The 21,520-nt window shown below is 40.1% G+C and overlaps 1 protein-coding gene across 2 annotated transcripts in view; it reads left to right on the plus strand.

Annotated features, from left to right (window-relative positions):
• The first annotated feature begins 2,170 nt into the window (after window positions 1-2,170).
• The window catches only part of ZNF143 (zinc finger protein 143), a 42,784-nt gene continuing 23,434 nt past the window's right edge, over window positions 2,171-21,520 (plus strand). The window contains exons 1-6 of one of the 2 annotated variants that reach the window (XM_074885160.1): window positions 2,171-2,281; window positions 16,628-16,746; window positions 17,544-17,636; window positions 18,117-18,200; window positions 18,404-18,484; window positions 19,595-19,791. In XM_074885160.1, the coding sequence (XP_074741261.1) occupies window positions 16,635-16,746; window positions 17,544-17,636; window positions 18,117-18,200; window positions 18,404-18,484; window positions 19,595-19,791 (567 nt within the window). In that variant the 5' untranslated portion in view covers window positions 2,171-2,281; window positions 16,628-16,634. The remainder of the gene's footprint in view (window positions 2,282-16,627; window positions 16,747-17,543; window positions 17,637-18,116; window positions 18,201-18,403; window positions 18,485-19,594; window positions 19,792-21,520) is intronic. The other variant, XM_074885161.1, reaches the window with a different exon arrangement.

Below are 21,520 nucleotides of genomic sequence, written 5' to 3' on the forward strand. Positions count from 1 at the left end.
TCCTTGCTCATACTCTTGCTATCCATTTTCACCTCCTGGACCTGAATTTGTCCCCTTGTACCTCCCTTGAGATGTTGCTCAAGAACTGCAAGCACTGTACTTCAGCAGCTCATCCTGCAGGCAGTCATACTCCCGCTGAGGCTGTGTGTGTTCAGCACCATGATCCACGGCTGCATCCTTCTCTGGAGTTTCAGCAAGGGACTGAAGCTAATGCTGCTGAGCAGCACAGTTGAGGGGACTGCTCCGCTGTGGGTGCTGCGGGCTCCTGGGGGAAGGACACTGTTCCAGTCAGTGGTAGACCCAGCGTTGTCTGCGTCTGGGTTTTGATTTAACAGATGTGGCCAAGTTCAGGTAACACTTGTCCAAACTTTGTATGCTGGTTAAGTCTTTAACAGTGTTCCATGGCTTGGGTACTAATTCTTTATCTTTGGTATATGATCAGCAGTGGATGAACACTGTTTCTGAAAATCTATGCAGAAACGGGCATTTTGTTTATTTTAAAAAACTTATTTGGGAAGTGCAGTACAGTTCCGCATTTCTGCTCAATGGTGTGGAAGTTTGGGTTTGGTTTTTTTTAAAAAAAAGGAACCTTGGAAGTTCTTTTTTAAAAAATTTTTATAAAATTTGAGAAAAGCTTACAAGGTCCAAAGCTCTCCTATGATGATGTTACGGACTATAGAAGTGAGAGTTGAGTACCTTGAGCTGGTATTTTTTCTTCCCTGTGCTCTGTAGGACCTTCCACATACCCAGAATGAGGAACATGGAAAAGCTTTTCATCTGGTGTTGCAGCACTGATTATAAATTACTTTGCAATCAATGTGTAGTTTACTTAAATGGTGCATCATCTGTTTGTGTATTTCTGCTTTTTATAACCAGACATTCTCAGATATTGATACTTGAAATGTAAAGCATTTCAGAATGGAAAACCTCGAGTTGTAGCATTTGATAAAGATGTTAACAAGTAATCTATTAACATAAAGGAGTTGGTAAACCCAAAATAGAATTTTCAGTATTTCACAGTTACTGCACCTGAAATCAAACTGAGGGCTGTAACTTGTATTTTGGGCAAAAGTTTCCAATTAAGAAACAGGAAAGAAAATTTGAAATTAGTAAGATCGCTCTGTATTAGGCCCATTTGCAAATAAGCTGTCTTTGGCAGTATGACTGCAAGAATTTGTAACTATTATTCTGAAGTTTCAGGAAAAAAAAAACTTAAAATGCTTTTTAATCTGTCACGTTCAGAAAAGTCAAGCCTTATAGAGCTGGGCCTGTTGTCCTGTCAATGGTGATAGGTCCTGTTAATTCACAGTTGGGTCTTCCGGAAATAATCATAATAGCTTTTGCCTGTGGAGCTTTTGCTGGAGTCTTAGGTATAGAAACGTCTAAAAATCACATAAGGATAAATATTCTCAAGCAGAGCTTTAAGAACCAGGGCCCGTATCTGCAAGAGCTGGGCTGAAATGGCAGCAGAAGATAACGCGCCTGGAGGCAGGAGAAGGGCAGGGTGCTCGCTTCCTCCAGCCCTGCCCGAGCAGGCCCTCGGCACGGGCACCGCACTCCGGCACCCTTCCAGCGGCCTCCCGCCCCCGGCTCCCCCAGCGCCAAGGGAGGAAGCCCCACGCACCGCCTGCCGCGGGAACGGCAGCACCCCGGGCCCAGCAGGAAGTGCCGAGGTTGCCTGTGAGGCCCCCGACGGCGGGGCTGGAGGCCGCGGCCCAGGCCCGAGTCCCTCTCCGCTGGCGCCCGGCGGTCCAGCTCTAAACGCCCGGCTCCTCAGGCCGCTCTATCCCCACCGCGGGGGGCCGGCCGCAATGCCAGGGGCAGCCGCCTCTCCTTCCTCGTTTCCTCTCTCCCCGCGGCCCCCGTCGAGGGGCCCGCGGCGTCCCCGGGCGCCGCTGCTGCCTGGCACCCTCCCCGGGGAAGGAAATGGCGCCCAGCTCCCTCGCTCCCCCGCTGACGCACAAACGCCTCGCTCCCCGCGGTACAAAATGGCGGCGGCAACGGCCCCGAACCCAGCATAAGCTAGACGCCGTGAAGCCGCGGGGCGGGGCCCCGGGCGCCTAGCCAATGGGCATTGGCGCGGGGCCTGGAGGCGGCCAATGGCGAGCGGAGGCGGTGACGCGCGGCGAAGCGCGCCCAATGGGAGCGGCGGTAGCGCTGGGCGCGAGGCCCGCCCGCGCGGCTCGGGGCGGTGCTGAGGCGGGCGGGCGCTGAGGCGGCCGTTTCCTGTCCTGGTGCATGGTGGTCGGACGGAGGAATTGTTGGAAAATTTCTCGGCGAGGTTAGTATATAAATGTGTTTTTACCCAGTGTGCCTTATTCTAACCACCGCCATCTCCGGCTGGGGCCGCCGCGCCGCGCCGCCGAGCCGGGCCTCGCCCTCCGCGCCGCGCGCAGGAAGGCGGCGAAGGCCAGCGAGCGGGGGCAGCCGGGCAGCGCCGGCACCGACCCACACGAAAAAAGCCGCGGCTCCTCCGCCCGCCCGCTCCGCGCGGTCCGGCCCCTCCCCCTCCCGCCGGACTTGCCCGCCGGCACCCCGGGCACCGCGGGGCGCGCCGGCCCGGGCACGGCACCGGCCGCGGCCGCTCCCTCCCCGGCCCTCGGGGGGCCCCTGGGCGCTCCGGCCGCCCCCCCTCGCGGGCCCGGGCGCGGGGGCGCCCGTTAGCCGCTGCGTCACGGGCGGGGGCTGCCGGCGGCGGGCGCGCTCTCCGCGCGGGCGGGGCGCGGGGGCGGCGGCGGGCAGCGCGGCGGGCGGGGGGATCCTGGCGCGCTCCGTGCTCTGCTCCCGCCCCGGGGCGCCCGGTGCTCGCTGCTGGCGCTCCCCGTACATAAATTCGGGTTTAGTTTATTTTTACATTTTACTAATTCTTTTTTATACGTGATATTTCCATTTTGATGGAGGGCAAACTTGCAAAACGGCATCAAAGCAATTGCTTTCAGAGCTCTCTCGGCCTAACGTGCGGCCTGGTACGCGCTCTTTCGGGAAGGAGTAATTCCCTGTTCCTGCACAAAGTTGCTTATTTTTAACGTTGCTGTATTGTAGGGCAGTGAGCGCGGCTGTTGCCGTGCTAACACGGGAGAAGGTCGTTGCACGGAGCCAGTGAAATCAGCTATTTTAGTTCATCTCTTTCAACACCAAAATACCATGCAAAATCATTTTAAGTATTTTACAGTCTGCTCTATCTTGTCGTTTCCTTCAGCTTTTCTTGTCTAGGACTTTTAATAGAACAGGATAACGAGAAGCTACTCCTCTAGAAAAATTACCTGCGATAACGCAAAGACTTTTAAAAAAAAATTTCTGATAAGGTCTTACTTGAGCTGCTTTTTGTAAAGAGAAAATAACATGACTTTGATGCAAGTTAAATTTTCTGTTAAGCCTGCAGCTGAGCAGCTCCACTTGTAAAATCTCTTTAATGGTTTGAGCTACCAAAGAATTATTTGATATTATATGCAGAGTGATACCAATACTTTTAAGGACCGTTATTCATGTTTCCAGTGATACATAGATGTCAACCTTACAGTCCTTCAAAGAAAACATTTTCTCATGTCAGTTTTCTCAAGATTCTGATTTGGGTGTTGTAAATATGTTATGCCTTGGCGGACTACATACCAGATATTTCTGTCTTAGCTTTGAGGTGATCATACTTGAAAAATGAAATTTGTCCTTAACTAGGATCTTTTTAAGAGAAGTAGTATGTATATAGTATATTCTAGCTTCTTTGTGCAAGTGTACTTGCTATATGGCTTTAGAATGGGAGCATACAACATAACCATGTTTTTGTGGCTTTGTGGCTTGTTTTTTTGTATTTAATGCATTAAAGGCTTGAGCTTTCAAGCTGTATATATGTCAGAAGCTATTCACCTGAATCACTGCAGAAAATGGAACAGCAATACATAGTCAATATGGTTGTTTTGATAACACATTGCAGCTTTGATGTAAAAATACAGTTTTGAGAGATGTATTTCAAATTGCATAATTTACATAAACTATTCTCATTATTGCAATGAAATAATGTTTCATTTCTAGTATCCTATCTGAGGAAGAGTTACTTTGTCTTATATTAGAGGCTCAAATAAAGCAAATGCTTAAGTGTAAATTTCTTTAGCTAGTAGGTCACATGGGCTTCACTCTTGTCTTCATGCCTGTGTAGCCTTTGATGCTTAACCGTCAGCATACTTCTGTCGTGAGCTGTCAATCCCTTTTCTCAGCGGAGACGGGTGCAGCAATAATAAAGCAATGAATATTCCCTGATAATGGGTGCCAAAATTAGGCTGTAAATTAGGTTTTGTCTCTAGAATGCATCCAATTATGTACCACGACAGCTCAGCAGACTGCTGCTGGCCCGCATTTTGCTGTCCTGTACTATCCAGGAGAAGGGAACTGGTAGAGTTTGAGCAGCCGAGGAGGTCTTAACAGCAGGCTGCTGCTGTGCTCGCCCGCAGCTGCTGGTGCGTACATGGGCTGTCTGCAGGCTGCCTTCTCGGCAGCAGTTCCACTGGGTGAGGGTTCCTCAGCTTAAGTTTGGTGGTGGTAATGGTCTCTCCCTGGACACCATCTTTTTTGGTCATTCCATAAAATGTTGCGTGTGTGTGTGTATTCTTGCAAACTTATGTATTGGCCTCAATAAAATGTATGGATTTTGTTTTAAAATAAAGCTAAAAAGATGACAGTTTTGGCCTGGGTTGCTTCTCTTACAGTATAATTGGGCTTCATTTAGAGTGCGGGATGTTGATCTTCCTTTGCTGTTGCATGTGAGTCTTGGCCTTAAGAGTTTTGGGTTAAAGCATGCTCAGCATAGGTGGAGTCTTTGAGAAACACTGTTATTAGATTCTGAGGAGTCCTTAGTTGTCACATGTGAAACTATTTGTTTTCCAAAGCATAGGGCTCAGCTGAATTTGGATGGGTTTCCACACACAAAGCAAACAGCACATTTGTGATAGTAAGGGCAATTCTTCCAGTTTCAGGCGTTGTAATGGACAGAATGCAAATGTGAAGAGGAGATAACTTCTTGGTGCTCTTGCTGTCCAATTCCTTTGTTGCTTTCTTCCTGTCTGCGTTCTGACTTGTACCCTTGATCCATCCCCATGATTTCTGCTTCCCATGCTATCTTTTGTAACTCCTGCTGCTTCTGACGTGTATGTACATACCATAGCGTCCCAGGCCAACCTTTGCCTTGCCACTGGCTTTTTTCATATATTGTCACATCTTTTCTACAGCTCAGCAACATGCTTTCTGCTCTTTCTGCATTAGTAGGTGGGCAGTTTTGGTTTTTGTCTCCTCTGCTGCAAGGAAATGGGTGCACCAGGTAAACAGAGCATGAATTGGGAGCCTGTCCTTGTGCCACAAAAGATCGAACTTACTTGTTTAACTTATGGATCCTCAAAATGGATCACAATCCCAACAAATGGGGCCTCTTCTGGAATCTGAAAATTCAGCCCTGAAATGCACGTTCTTGTAAATAGAGGTGTGCATATAGGTACTGTTCTGAGGGGAAAGAGGAATCTGAGGGAGGTGCCTGTCCATGGACACCACGCTTCTGGTGGGGAAGGGAGAGAAGCCGTATGACCCATCATGGCACAGTGGGGTTTATGGGGTTCTGCCTGTACCTTACATCTGTGACTTGATCTGCCCTTAGTTATATTTACTTAAGGGAATATGGTTTTGGTCCTCTCTGTGCACCAGGAATTGTTGATGAGTTACTCAAAACCAGAATTGGACTAAAGTGAGTGCTTCCAGTGACAGTCTGCTAAAATTTTCTGGGTTACACTACTTTTTAAATTGTGTAGTGGGATTGTGCTTTACTCCACCAAGATAACACTTGTTAAATAAATGAAGTTCTCACTTTTGAAGGGAATTTACAGTTCCGACAAGTTCAGCAATTTTCAAAGTTGACATCAAAGTTACAACTACTTAGTGCTTCCCTCAGTCTATGTTTTATTGTCTGCTGAATGTTTTCCTCTGTGTACACTTCTTGAGGGTTAAATTGTGTTACCTGCTTAATACTCTTGGACTTAATTTCTTATGACAGACTTCTCTAGAATTGGAAGATGGTCTGTATTTGCAAGTTAGTTGATGTTGCCCATATCGTCATATATTCATACTCAGCTAACATGGTATTACACAGAGTTTCTTACAATATATTTAGATGTACCGTTTTTCAATTTACATTTGTAATTGTTTTTTTGCAATTCAGGGTAAAGGTTGGCAATTCAGTAGGCTGTCCGTTTAGTTCCTGAAATACAAGCATAGACTAAAACACTGCTGTTAACTGTCATGGCTAATATTGATACATCTGTACCTTAGTTATAAGATTACTAATTAACTCATAACCACACAAAACAACCCACTCAAAATTCCCTGTTTTGTTGGCAGTCTCAACAGATTTGCAGGATTGGTGATGTAAATTAGACACGTTTGTGGTTTCTTGGCAAGAGAAGTCTGTTTGACAGAGAAGTAAAACATTGATAAAAAAAGGTGGTCTCAATTTTGTTCCAGATTTTTAGCCCTTAAGTATTCACCTGTTCACCAAATGTTCCTTGTTTTGTTTAAAACACACACCGATATTGCCAATATAACCAGAGGTTTTATGATTTAAGGATTAAGTAGCCTCCTGAAATGCTTCAGAAGTTAACTTTTTTTTTTTTAACTGCAGATAGGAGTAATTTGAATACAATTCTGACATGTGTCATCTGGATGCCTTCTTTATATAGCCAGTATTTTGTGTATATGTACACTTGATGGTAAAAACCAAATCCCAAAAGCCAGTAGTTTTAAAAACAGGTTCATTGGTTAAGTGATTTAAGTCTGTTTCTCACTTTGTGACTTGAAAATCCACTTGGACTGAAATCTAGTGCTTTATCTCACTAACATGTGTGCTGAAAAATTATTTAAAGTGAGGTTTTTTGTTGTTTGGGGTTTTTTTTCAGCTTTGTTAATCATGTTCTAATTTTTTTCAAGTATAAATCAGAAAATCAGATGACCTACCATAGGATTAGCTTTTTTTCTGATCTCAGGCCCAACGTTCAGTTTCTGAGCATGCATGTTATAATTATTTATCCATACTTTTTTGACTATTAAAAATAATTTATTACCATTCAGTCTGCAATAAAGAAATGGGATTTTTTTTTTATTTTATTTTATTTTTTTAGAAAAGAATGTATGCCTGAGCATTGGTAATACAGGTTTGGCTGGGAGAGAAGAAATGTGTCTTAGCTTTGAGCAAGGAAGACTGCCTGAGTTCAGAGAAATTTGCTGGCTTGTTTTGGTGGGTGAGTTTGCATAGTCCCTGTTGCAGTACTCCTGCAAGCTGTTCTAGGCACACATACAAATATTCCAAATTCCAAGTATTCCATAGGTGTTTTCAGTCATACTTGAATTTGATGCTTGGGTACAGATTATGTGGCCCTGTCTCATGCTAAATCTACATGGCAGTGTATTAAGAATAATTGTTTTAGTGCATTGATCGTTAAGCAGGTACATTAGTACACTTTTTTGTACTTTAATAAAGCTTTAAGTTCTGGTCTGTGTACCTCTGCAAATGGCTGTATGGATCTCAATTGCTTGTTGCCTTCCATGCAGGATTTTTGGCATTGGATTCCTCAGAAAATGCCCAAATCTTTCAAATCTGGCTCAGGAAGCTGTGCTGGTCATTGGGGTAGCTTACTTAGAAGCAATGCTGTTGTAATAGTGCTGCCCAAGGCAAATGTGATCATTGAACTAGGCATTTGCAGATGAGGTGCTTGTCCCAGAGCTGCAGCATGAGTGTAATTAGCTTTCTGTCGGCACTGCTGACAGTATGCTAATGGCACTACTCTGACCTCCATTGATTAACCAGTAATTTCTTCTCTAATATGTTCAAGAAACCTGACGTTAGCAGTCGTATTTGGGATCAACTTGAGTCTGCTCCACATGTGTAGGACTTCTTGGTGGGTGGCTTTCTGATCTGACTACATTTTTTTAAGTGCCATACTAAAATTGTAGCATCCTTAGCACTCCCACAGTGTGAAATTGCACACATATGCATAATCTCATAATACTAGTTAGTGTGAGGGTTTGTAAACATTCTTTAATTTACACTGATTAATCCAATTATTTTTTTTATAAAATGCAAGCATTGATCTCTGACAATACTTTTGACATTCACCATTTGTAGATGTAAACTGAATGTACGGTGATGACTTTGGGGGAAAATGTCTGCTGGAACATAAAGTAATGATGTGAGGCTAAATGGAATTCACACTGCTCTGACTGAAGTTGGAAGAGTTGTGCTTGGTTATGGCAGTGATAAATTTGGTCTTGCATTTATATGTTTTTTGTGAAGAAATGTCAAGTCTGTGGCAGTGAATTAAGTCTTGAACTGCATTATAATCAGGATGTACTTCTGGTGGAACAGAAGGGTTGGAATACTGCAAAAAGAGTGAAAAGGGAGCCTTGAGTTTGGCTGCAAACCTCTGCTTTGAGCACCATGAGTCTCTGCAAGTTTGCTGTGCTGCCACTTGGAGTGTGTATGTCATGCTTATGCAGTTGACAGTTCTGTCAGCCTTGATTAGGTTCTGCAGGGCCAGGGTTAGAGCCTGTGGTTCATAATTCACAACACTTCTTTGCTATGTAGAAAATAATTGTGTAATTTGCTATTAAATTGCATATCTTGCCCTCTATCTGAATCTTGTACCAGATTTTTTTAGTAGAGGTTTTTGTTCTGTATTTCAGCCTTGTTTCCATTTTATACAGTGGATGATTAATGTGGTGGGAATTGCTGTTTAATTATGTTTTGCTTGCTTTTACAAGAGACTGGAAAAATACAGTAAAAGGAGTTAAGATTATAGGAGAAAGCACATAGAAATTTAGAAGGGCCTAACATTAAGCAAGTTTGTTATGTTTATTCACTAAAAGTCAATCTGACCGATTATAGCACGAAATCAGTGTTTCAGTGCAGTGGTAAAATACTGAAAAAGGTAAGTGCTGTTGATGAAGAAAGAAGTCCATGTCTCGTCTCTTAAAGTATTTGATCAAAGCATCCACAGGTTCTAGATTTCATTTCTGTCCCTGCTACAGATTTCCAGTGTAATACTGGAAAAGATTATGATACAGGTACCTGTGGGAACAGATTTTAGAGAGCCTTAATTCTGCTGTGTTTTTATTTTTGAGCTTACAGCTGTCAAATGCCTTTACGTAATTAGTAGGCTATATACTTGGGTCCTCTGAAAAAACTTTCTCTGGACTCAGTTTTTCCATCTATGTCAGGCATTTTTTGCACCGAGACCTGGAAAGCTGTAGTGCATGTTAATAATGAGTTGAACTGTATTTAAGCAGAATGTTAATTGTAGGTACTAATTTTGATTTTTTACAAATTTTTTTTAATCAGACTAGTTTGGGGAAATTACTGATATTTGCAATCATATCAATTATTTAAGGACCCTAACGCAGCCAGTATTTAATTCAGAAAAACCTTAACTGTGTTACTGTACTGACATACTTGAACTAGTTTTGGGGTCCAGCTTTATCAAACATGGCAATGCAGTTGCGTAAAATGCCTTAAGGAAAGTTTCAGTATTGTGCAGTTATGCATCATTTGCTGTTTTACCTTTCTGGATTGGTTTTTATTTGTTGGTTTTGTAAGTTTTATAAAATTATGGTTTTGTACATTTATTTAAAAATGTATTAAAAATAAAAGTAATGTTTCTTTTCAAATTAAATAAATGGGTATTATTTCAAACTTCTCAGTGCTGTCTGTGCAAGGAGGATGAACAATCACAAGGTTGCTGAATGTCTGGAGTAGTTTTTTTCTTGTCTGTCTTTCCCGTTTTTTTCTTCCTGCACATTCCAGATTGCATTTTATAACAGTAAGTTTTCTTCCATGACTGCTATTACAAACTTTATTCCATTTCCTGTTAATCATCCTCTAAGCATCATCTTTGTTTTCTCTAAGGAGCTTCTGCTACTGTCACTGCAGGTTTTTTAATTTGTCCAGCAGTACAGTGGTATAGTCATTCCTTAAATGGCAATTTCCAGCTGTTACTTGCCACATTCTCCACTACATGGGATCTCCTCATGCTATCGTCTCAGCTGCCAGAGTTCTCAAGTGCCCCAAACTCACTTTCTGCTCCATGGCAGCATGCCCTTTCAGGTGCCTAAATCCCACCTGCTGTTTCTTTGTCATTCGATTTCTAGTTTTCGAAGGGGAGACTCCTGTTTCCAGCTGCTAGATTGAGTTGACATAAAAACTTAGCTTTTAACATTGCATTTTTTTCTCCAAACAAGTAACAGCACTCAGAAGATTCTATTTGTTTGAATATTAGTAGAGGGGAAAAATATAGGAGTGCTCTCTAGGTAGGCAACTTCATGAAGTCTTCATGAAAAATCTTTTATTTTTAACCAACTTCCCTGCCCTGCCCCCAACGCATCCCTCTGGTTTTTGGGTGTTGAGAATTTAAAGCATACTTGAGGTCACGTCTTTTTCTGTTTATAGAACTTGGGGGGGGGTAATAAAAAATTGCAGCTATGTACACTGCTGGATGGCATATTTTATCTACCAAATAGACTGGGGGTTTACGTTGCTGGTGTAGCTTTTGTCAAAAAGCATAATAAAGTCAGCAGTGCGCATCAGTAACTTCTTTTGCTTTGTAAGTAACAGTGCGAGACTTGTTCCTTCATCACTTCTTGCAACTGGCTGTTGCTTCCTTCTTTCAGACACTGTTTTCAGTTCAGAGATTTTTCAGTCTAATAATTTTCTGTTTCAGGCTGATTTTTTTGTGGGAAGTATTTTAACCATCTTAAAGAATGGTAAGATTTTCTCTGCGTGAATACCATAGGAGTATTTTGGTGACTAATCATTTCAGGAATGCAGTATGCATTACTGTTCTGTGAAAGTCTTCCCAAATACCATCATTAACGTGCCTTTGAAAATTGCAACTTGCTTATGATCTGTGAAGATTTGCAAGAGTGCACAAAGTCAAGTCTAAAGTTTTCACTTCAGTGAGTACCTCATGACAAAGCCTTTACTTGTTTCTGTCTTTTCTGACACCTCTTGAGTTTAAGCAGAATGCACATGCATCAATCTTGTTGAGCAGCCATGCAGGCCCCACCCACAGGGTTCATGTATTTTCCTAAAAATGGATGCTTTCAGCTGCTTCTTAGCTAATGAGTTGCAATATTTGAAGTGGATAAAGGAAATATTTCTCTCCTAGGTTCTTGCTGACAAAATTCCTGGCAAGCAGGAGGTTTAAAGAAGCAGCTTAGTGATGCAAATCAAGTAAAAGCAGTGAGATGGATTAGGGGAAGAAGCTGGTGACTTTTGGATTGGAGGAAAGGCGAGACAAGTTTGCTGGAAGCTGAGCAGAAAGCAGCGTATAAACCAGTTAGTAGAAAAGGGGAGAAAGAGAGTGACTGTCTAAAGCTGAGGTAAGGAAAGAGACTTGATGAAAACAGACTGGTTTCAATAAAACAAGGCAAACGAATGAAAATATGATGGGAGACTAGATTTGCAGGGCGGATGATGTACCAACAGCATGGTGATACTGTTTTAAACGAATGAAATATCAAAATGATTACATATCATAGAACTGTTCAAGTTGGAAGGGACCTCCAGAGGTTATCTAGTCCAGCCATGATCAAGGCAGCTCTGATTAGACCAGGTTGCCCAGGCTGTGCCAGGTTGAGTCTTGAAGGCCTACAAGGATAGAGAGTCCATAACCTTTCTTGGGAATCTGTTCCTGTATTTGACCAATCTTAGAGGGGAAAAAAATAGTAACACTGTAGCAGAGCAGTATCTCGGTGACAGCCTGACCCATTTCTCTACAACACAGGCCAAATTGATGTCCTCTTCAGTTCTTCTCCCTCCTCTTCCTCAGAGCTCATAGCACTGTCTGGTTAGCCTGTCTTCTCCACTGGGGAGGAAGAAGAGGGGCTGAAATTGAGCAGCACATCCACTTTTGCCTGAGGGTACTCCTCCCAGCACAGCAGAGTAAGAGAGTAAAACCTCTGCATCACCAAAGAGTGAGTAAAAGATGGGGTTTTGCTGTTTGGGCAAAACATTACATTCATGACAGGGGATGTGCTTCTAAGATGGGTCTGAACATGAACGAACCGGTTTGAGTCAAAGAGGCAGGAAGGTGATAGACAGTGGTGTGATGAACATACAGAGCAGCCTAGCAGTAAGAGGCAGTTTGGGACTAGTTGCAGAAGGAGTTGGTGTGGACATGGGAATATTTTAGATTATTTTGACAAGAAGGATAGGATTATATTTGGGAAGAAAGACATCCTAGAAATTTGGTACCATGATAGGATTGGCTGAAGAAGGAAACTGATACTTCAAGGAGAAGGGATGGAGCTGGGGATAAGAATCTAGTGGGAGGACAAAGGATTGGGAAGAGGATATATTGGAAGGGATAATTTTACAAGAGTCAGAATTGGGAGGAAACAGCAACACAGTCTGTACGTTACAGCACATGATCATATAGATCATCTGGAATAGAAAGTAGTGAAGGTTGTTCTGCTGTGTGCAGCAGTTCACTCTGATTTTTTTTCACTGTGTGGTTGTCGCGGATGAAAGTATTGACACGGTAATATTTAGTAAGAAATCTAGGTTTATTAATAACTAACAGCAATTTATTATTATAAAATAATTCAGAGATACTAAAAGAAAGAAAAGCGACTTATTCAGATTCTAAAATGACAAGATTCACACTAACTTACTTAATGGTACCTATATATATACACATGCATGCACATAACAAAATGGACAAACATACAGAAACAAAGGTGTTTAGATTCAGTAGAATGAACACAGAACGGACATACACACACAGAAACAAGGGTACGTACCCACCCACACACACACAGAGTAAAGAGAAGCTAGCTTAAATAAAATTTCCCTCTCGAGTTTAGAGTAAATACTCACAATGCCTTGGCATTCCTCAACGGGCGATAATTGAGACTCGAGCAGGGGACTTCGCCCTGGCCTTCCGTCTGCGGCACCTTAAGGGTTTGGTACCTGAGAGGCGTCCCAGCTCAGGGGAGATGCTGGTTACAGGCCCACTGCGATCCAGGAGAGCTCAAAGGGTCTCCCTGGTGGTCGCAATTTATAGGGTCCAAGATAATTGACTTTTGTCAAATACCTTCTGGTGCCTTCCAGCATTTACAAAAGAATTTGATTAATGTGCGACTCTGTTATTGTTCCCATTTGACCACATCCCAGGCACAGGCACAGGTGTGCGAGGCCCTTAGGAGTTGATGGGCCATTTTAACCATTTCCGAGCAATCGGGAGGGGCAGGAGCCAGGCTCGTTAACATTGTCAGTCCTTATCTCCACAGACTGGTGTATAGCTCAGGGGATGTGGGTGGAATCGCACCTAGCACCAAGCAGCCCAACAAAGAGGGGCGGGGGCGGGGGGGGGGGGTAAGGATTGCACCACCACAGTGGTAACTTATTTCATCCACACTATGATAACAAACACTGTAACATAATTTAAATAAATACTCCTGTGGCCCTTGAATTTATCATGTATTAGAGATTTCTTTTTCTTCCAAAATAGCCATTGACCCTTTAATCAATTGGTTCTGCTCTGACCCTTTCAGGACTTCGCAGTTGTCTGCATTGAACTAGCTTTTTCTCTACTTCCCTAAAGTTGAGAGAAGAGGCATAAGCTCTGGAGGAAGGGCATTATTCTATTTTAAGGGCAGATTCCAGGGGCTTGTGAAAAGATACTTTGTCTAAGAGAGGGAATACTCTAAAGTAGACCCAAGCTGAAAGGCCTTTGCGATGCAGTCTGTGCTGGAATTATTTCAGAATACAGTTCTAGTCAAAACTAGTGGTTGTTGTAACCTTTCTTCTCCAATGTGTGAAATGGTCTAGCTGCTTTGCAGCCTGCTTCTATGAGATGTCCTGAAGATTGAGTGAATGGAAAACATTGACACTATAGAACACTGTTAGCAGTTAAGAAAACAGACAACCTCTGTTCATCACTAGCATTTAATACTGTAATTAATTTAATTTGCTACAAGCTGGCAGTATCTCCAGAGAAGCACTCCTTGCAAACTGGTCTGGATTAAAACTTTTTGGGGGGCTAGTTTGTTGTTTGTTTGTTTGTTTTTTTTAGTTTATTTTTTTAATCAGTTTTCTGATCCTACTTGCTGCACAGTACACTGAGGGTAGAGCCACTTCAGTGCTTGTTTAAGCTGATCCTGTAGCTGCAGCATGTTTTCCCATTTTTGGTTTACAAGTAAAGTAAGCGTTTTGTCCCTGTTTTGAGATAGGGAGGATAAATGAGTAATAAGGAAAGAAGTTACTAGTGCAAAGTCAATAACATGGAGATGGCAGAAGGAGTTGAACTCGGGATCTCTTACGTCCTTGTACAATTCCTTGTTGCTTAGATTATAGTGTCCAAAAAACTTAGCTATTTCATTTTCTTCAGAAACATCTAGTATAAATGCGATTTCGTCTGGATGGCTTCTCTGCACTGGCTCCGTCTCTGGTTTATTACCTCTCTTTTAGAGACCTCTTTCTATAAAAGCTTATTTTCTTGAAAAAGATGCTGGGAACAAGAATTTTCCATCTTCTCTTGGATGTTAAAAAAATCTCACACACCTCTTTTGAAATATATTTTGGTTTCTATCTTAACTGTATCTTCTTCTTGATGCTCAGAACTGTTCAAGGTTCAAATTCTCTATTACAAGCCTATATTTCAATCTCCTTAATGTTCCAGATAGATACTATGTAGGATTTTAATCTTGGAAGGCATATGTCTTAATGAATTGTGAACTGATCATTAGTACTGGGGTTTTTTATATGATTTTCAGTGTAGTGTGTGAAAAAATTTGGTTTTTTTACAGGAGGCTTAAAACCTTCCTAAAGCTACCCCTTCCACTTTTTTTATTAACGATTATCTGATCCATTAGCTGATCCATTAACTGGGTTCTTAACAGCTAACCAGACTGTCAGTAATTTTCTTATACATGCCAAGGTGATTTAGACTCCAGGTCCAATTTCAAGAGGTAATGTGGGTACTTGGTATAACATCCCATTAAAAGCGGGATTTGGACCGTAGCAACACATTTGCTTTGTGCACAGTGCTGCGTTGAAGCACTTCAGACAGCAAAAGCAGCAGAGCTGCAGCCACTGGGTGTGGGTCAGCTTTTTGTCTGCTGAGACTAAGAAACTTCTGTAGCTTCCTGCTTCTCTAGGAAAAAGTCTGGTTCAAAGTCACTTGGATGTATTTGGAAAATATTACTCGGCTGTAATTTTCAACCACTAAATTAGTTTTCCAAACCTTTAAAATACTGCAGCCATGCTGGAGTACCTATATGGTCTAATTTGCTTTTGTTACTCTCTAGTTTTGATGTAAGCATGAGTTTCTCAGTGGTCTTGGAGACCGTTGATGAGTTGCTCATTCAAGGGCAGATTTCTGGATTGTAGGGGTAAAAATAGTTATTTAGAAATGTAATCATAAGTAAATTTAAAAACCTAGATTATTCTTTTCGGCCTTGCAATACAAAATAGCAGGTCATAGAACGATACTAAGATTAAAAGATTTGATTGTTTATCTGTAACCTTTTTGTGAGATTATCTGACTGCTTCTTATTGTAAAAAACTCTTGACTGTCAAGAGACTGGGTTGGGGGAAAAGTTGCTTTAATGCTGTGTAGCCTAGATTGCAATTCCTTGTGATTTCCCCACCCCTCACACTTCATCCACCTCTTAAGTGTATGTTACATCAACGGAAGGACTTGCAGAACTCAGTGTCTCTTTGTTTGGGGTTTTTTTTTGATGTTTTTTTTGTTGCCTGTTTCTTGGGTTTTTTTCCTGTGGTGAAAGCGTGAAACATCTGAGTTAGTAGAATGCAATGTTATATATTTGCTTTGTAGTTTTCTTAATCTCGTAATACTGAAAATTAGTAATAGCCTTTCAGATTCAGTAGACTTCCTGACCTTCCATATTGAAACATGTCTGGTTAAAAAATTAGTAGCCAAAGGGATGTCTGTATCTGGTTCTACAAGGTACATGCAGAGTTGTGACTGTGCTCACTAACCAATATCCTGTTGTCTTATGGATATATTTTATCATTTTCAAGGAGGGATTTAAAAAAAAAAAATAGGCATTTCTAGAAAGTTTAGGGAAATAGTTGGATCATTCAGTCAGATTTATTAATGAAGTGTGTATTTCCTAGTGTGGTAGAGTCTAAACCTCATACTGGCACTGGAGAGATGTTTAATTTATATAGTTAAAGGCCTGCTGTTGTCATGGGTGACTGTGAGTGAATTGTTAGCTTTATTTTAATTCTGGGGACAAAAAGATATCATTACTTACACTGTCATTACCAGCATTATTCTTTATGCATTGGTTGAATAATTAATGTTTAACTAAAATCTAAATGTGGTTGATGCACTTCAATTTGGTAACTGCTACCTGAAGTTCTTAATAGCTTAGTTAATTGAGGTAATATTTACATGTTTCAAATAACTTTTTTTCCTCTGAAGTATTTTCCAGGTCAGTCAGTCATTCATTGCATCTTCTTTATACAGAAGGTAACATAAAATACCTGTAGCAGCTATATAAAAATTAATTAAATTTGGATTGTCTTTAACTAGGTTTGGTTCCGTATTTAAATATTTTGTGAATACTTTCTTTCTAGGTAGACAATGTTATTAGCTCAGATAAATCGAGACTCTCAGGGAATGACTGAATTTTCTGGAGGAGGAATGGAGGCCCAGCATGTGACCCTTTGTCTAACAGAAGCTGTAGCTGTGCAAGGTGAACCTTCAGATTAAAATATCTCAACATTATTGTGTCTTTTCTATTTGAAATTCAGATAAAACTGCAAAACTCACATAGTATATTCTAAATGAAAAATCTAACACAAGTTATTCTTGGTTAACTGAGATTGATTAAGTTCACTATTTTAATTCTGAAATGAAATGATCTCTTAATTAAGGTAATAGAAGTGTAAATGTGCCAAAATAGGAAATATGAAATCTGACTCTATTCTCACTATAGTTTTACTATTTTATACTTTGTAACTTCAGCTTGTATCTAAGCGCGTATTAAATGAGTTGGTTGGTGATCTAGGATTGGTTTAAACTTGATGTTTTCTGGCAGCTTCATTATGATTTTATGTGATTAAACCTTTTTCCTAAATCTGTGTTTTATTCTAAATAGATTTGTGTATATTAATGACTGGTAGTAATGTACAAAACAAAACTATCAGTACAAGTATATATATGTAATTATTTCACTGTTGACACTCATGGCCTGATTAATATTTCTCCCAGAACCTCAGCTTTGTACTTATTTATTCAGTGACATTGTAACTTTTTTAGTTACGGAAAATAACATTCTAGCTATCATGTTTACAGAGCAAAATCTTGAACCTCTGACCCTAGTCCTAGTATATGTTTGAAGTTTAAAAACCAGAAAGCAAGTAAAAACTATTTCCTATTATTATTTCTGAAACCATTATGCTTTAAGTGGATGTAATCATTTATGAAGGTGGTTGTGATTTTTAGGGTTTGATGCTGATAATAGTGAATATGAACTTTTTTTCTTGCTAGATGGTGACAACTTGGAAAACATGGAAGGTGTAAGTCTGCAAGCAGTTACCCTTGCTGATGGCTCCACTGCTTACATACAGCACAATTCGAAAGGTAAATCAATTACTAGAAGTAGATTGGTATTGAAATTGCAGTCCCCTTTTTTATCCTGTCTTTGGATGGTAAACCCCTTTGAATTGTAAAGCCAGGCAAAATCTGTACAATGTTTATGAAGTTCCAATTCCAACTGGGAATTACAGGTATTAGAGTAATGCTATAAAATAAATATTTATTTCTGCTACTAATAAGATGCAGGTATCAAATGCAGAACATAAGTCAAACAAAAGTGAGATGATCTTTACACTTCAAACCCAAATATCAACATTTTGCCTACTGGAAAGGACATCAGGCCTTTTCCATTATTTTATCCCAGAAATTTAAAACCTCTGTATAGTCATACTGGCTTACTCTTACCAAACATTATTCTTCTGTGATACTTTATAGATTAAAATATCAATAAAATATCAACTCTGTGTTTAAACTGTGATGAGTCATAGAGAATATTTTTTTAAGAATTCTAGTTGTGTATTTCAGATGGTAAATTAATGGATGGCCAAGTGATTCAATTAGAAGATGGTTCTGCTGCTTATGTTCAACATGTACCCATGCCTAAAAGCAGTAAGTGTAATAATACCAGAAATATATTCTAAATAATGTATTACTGATAAATATTGATATTAAGTAATTAACAGTCATTATAATAGCTTGATAGCCGTTCATAGAGAGATCCGAGGTATTTTGTAATCCTAGGTATTTAGTGTTTAATCTTTCCAACTAACGGATTTTTCAAACTATTGTTGAAACACTGATTCTTCCAACAGGGGACAGCTTGCGCCTGGAAGATGGACAAGCAGTTCAGCTGGAAGATGGAACTACAGCATTTATTCATCACACCTCGAAAGGTAATTTTTTTTGAAGTGTGATTTATCACATCAGAGTTCAACAGAACTTCAACAATATAAAATATGGTACTCTTTTTAGACTTATTATGTCATTTAGTTTGATTCCCAATGTAGATTACTTGTTGCTTTTACTTTGTGACATCTAGAAATTGTTGAAATGAGACTGGTTTAGTTCCTTATTTGGACCTCATGTAAAACAGAGTCACAGAATCACAACCAGTGTATTTCATTCTTCTTTAGCCCAGGATCCCATTAAAGTAAGTATATGTCATGTTAGTAGACCTTACACAGATTTTGGCAATAATTGCATGTGAAAATGAGAAGAGAAAGCAGGTAAGAATCAGTCAATCAATCCTTTGTCAGATGAAGAATGTAGAGATTGATGTAAATTTTAAAGGTCATGCTATTGATGATTTTGCCATTAGGTAGTAGGGCAGAAAATGTGACAGCTGACAGTCAAGAATGCAAAGGTATTTATTTTAAATGATAACTTAGATTTCTGCAGAAGATGATTACACTAGTCTTGGAAATAGCACTACTTCTCTTCAAAAAGTGATCAAGTAGATATTTTAAGTCTGTTTAAACTAGTGTCATGTTCTACAATCAGCAATACTAACAGGAGAGAATACAATAAATAATTTCTTCCTTAAAAATTGTCCTATATTTTATGTGTTTCTTTTGCATATTTGCATGATTCTGTTTTTAAAATGATCAGATTGATGAATTGTAAACTCTGAAATATTCATATCAGTACATGTGTTACATTATTTTAATTTTATTATGAGTGGATACAAAATGGAAAGCATATTTGTGTTCCTGGTTTCCTTTATTAATAAAGCTAGACCAATATAAAATTTATTTTGCACTTTTATAAGTGTGCAGAAATAAAGCTATGGGAGCTGTTGTCTTGAAAAAAATTTAATCAGTGCTATTCATAGTAATATATTAAATCTTCATATATTTCTCATATACTAGTGGTTATATTTCTCACATATTTCATACACATATATGACTTCAGGAGACATTTCCTAAACAGCAGTAGTTCCTCATGTAACATGCAGATGTTGCTATTCCTTTTCTTTCATAATGCTTTGTAATGTTATTTCTCAGACAGTTACGACCAGAGTGCATTACAAGCAGTCCAGCTGGAGGACGGCACTACTGCCTACATTCACCACACGGTGCAGATGCCGCAGTCAGATACCATTTTAGCCATTCAAGCTGATGGCACAGTGGCAGGTCTTCATACAGGAGATGCTGCCATTGACCCAGATACCATCAGTGCTTTGGAGCAATATGCAGCCAAGGTATACTAAAAGATATTTTCGCTATCCATAAGGTTTTAATGTAGCATGACAAGATATTTGGCAGCAAAAGCCAATTGTGATCTAAGAATTAAAACGATAATGAAGAGTCTTCAGACTCTTAGAAGAGAGAACACCAAATTGTCGTGACAGTGCTTCGCTATCATGAGCAGCTCTGGTGTGTAGCATTACATAAAAAGGACAGAAGATTGAACGCTGAAGTGATGTGGAGTCAGACTTATTTGGAAAGCATTTAGACAGCTAAATAATAATTTTCTCTAAAATATAGAATTGGAAAGGAGCCTCTTGATAGGACCATGTTTGGAAAGAAGGACAAAGTTAAATTATTCTTGTTCAGGCACTATTGCTGGATTTTAGTTTTTTTTTCCTTGCATAGGGAAGAGTAGGACCTAGTGTACTGGGCAAGGACGACACATGGTATGAAGCATAAAGTAGACAATTAGACAGTTACTGAGTTTGGAAAAAACTTCTTTAATCCATACTTTCAATAGTAAAATATAGTATGATGCTCAAAATTCATGTTACCCACTTTACTGGACTTCTGTAAAGCATGATGTACATAAAATAATGGGCAGTGTACCTTCCATGACATTAGAGTTTAGCAGTGTCCCAGTTGCTGGATAGTTACCATCAGTGCTTGTATTCCTCTGGAAAAAGAGTAGAATACATTTTAAAATCTGTCGTCCAGTGTCACTGAGAGTTGTCAGATTTTTGGGAGAAGGCCAGGTAGGATAATTAAATGGCTTATACACTATTCTTTCCATTATGCTTCTGTCTGTTATAATTGAGGAGATCCTAAGAGCCAGTCAGATTGTGTTGTGTCTGGCTATGTCTTAACATTTCATAAAATAAAAGGTAATTCAAGGTTAGTTGAGCTGTAGTGACAAGCTTTTACACGTGCCCTAGGTACTATTTAATTTAGGTTTAAATCAGTCATAACTTTGTCCTTCTAACAAGGACCTATGTTATGAGTTTCTGATTTGAGAAGATGAAGAAGAAACAGAAGAAATGCAAATAAATTTGTGTTTTTGTCATATTCATCTCAACATGTGTTTTTTAATTCTGTAGTGTGAATTTGTTTTCTATAGTGTACTTGTGTGTGTCTAGGAAAAGTTCTATTTATTTTCTTTAAGCTTTTGTCTCAGAACCTTATTCTGAAAAGTACTGCTAGAACCTCTCAAGGAAAGTCAGTAGAATGGAGTACGTACAAAAGCAAATACTAGCTTAATAGTCGCAACCCTGTCTTTCTCTTAAAAGGAGAAATGTGGTTTTCTGATTCTACTCCATGTCTGTGTATGCTTCATAGTGAGGCAATGTATACTTTTCATAGCAGCTGGTATAGGAACATTGAAAAAGGTACAGGAAGGGGCAACAATGATGAGCAAACATATGAAATAGATGAGGTAAGTATATGATAGAATTTTATAAAATTTTAACCAGCAAAGAGGAGAGTAGTGACTTGTCATTGTCTTTACCAGTGTAAGAGCTAGGAAACATCAGATGGAACTTGCAGGTGACAGGTTCAAGAAAAACAAGGGAAAAGTACTTTTTCAAACAGCACGAAGTTAAGCCATGACACTGCTTGTTAGGATATTGTGGATGCTAATATGTCCCTGGATTCAAAGAGTAATTAGATGAACTCATAGAAGAAAAATGTATCCAGGGCTCTTAGGTAGCAACATGTGACTTCTAATTCAGGAAGTTCCTAAGG

Source organism: Strix uralensis, chromosome 15 (assembly GCF_047716275.1).
Source record: "Strix uralensis isolate ZFMK-TIS-50842 chromosome 15, bStrUra1, whole genome shotgun sequence".
NCBI lineage: Eukaryota > Metazoa > Chordata > Aves > Strigiformes > Strigidae > Strix > Strix uralensis.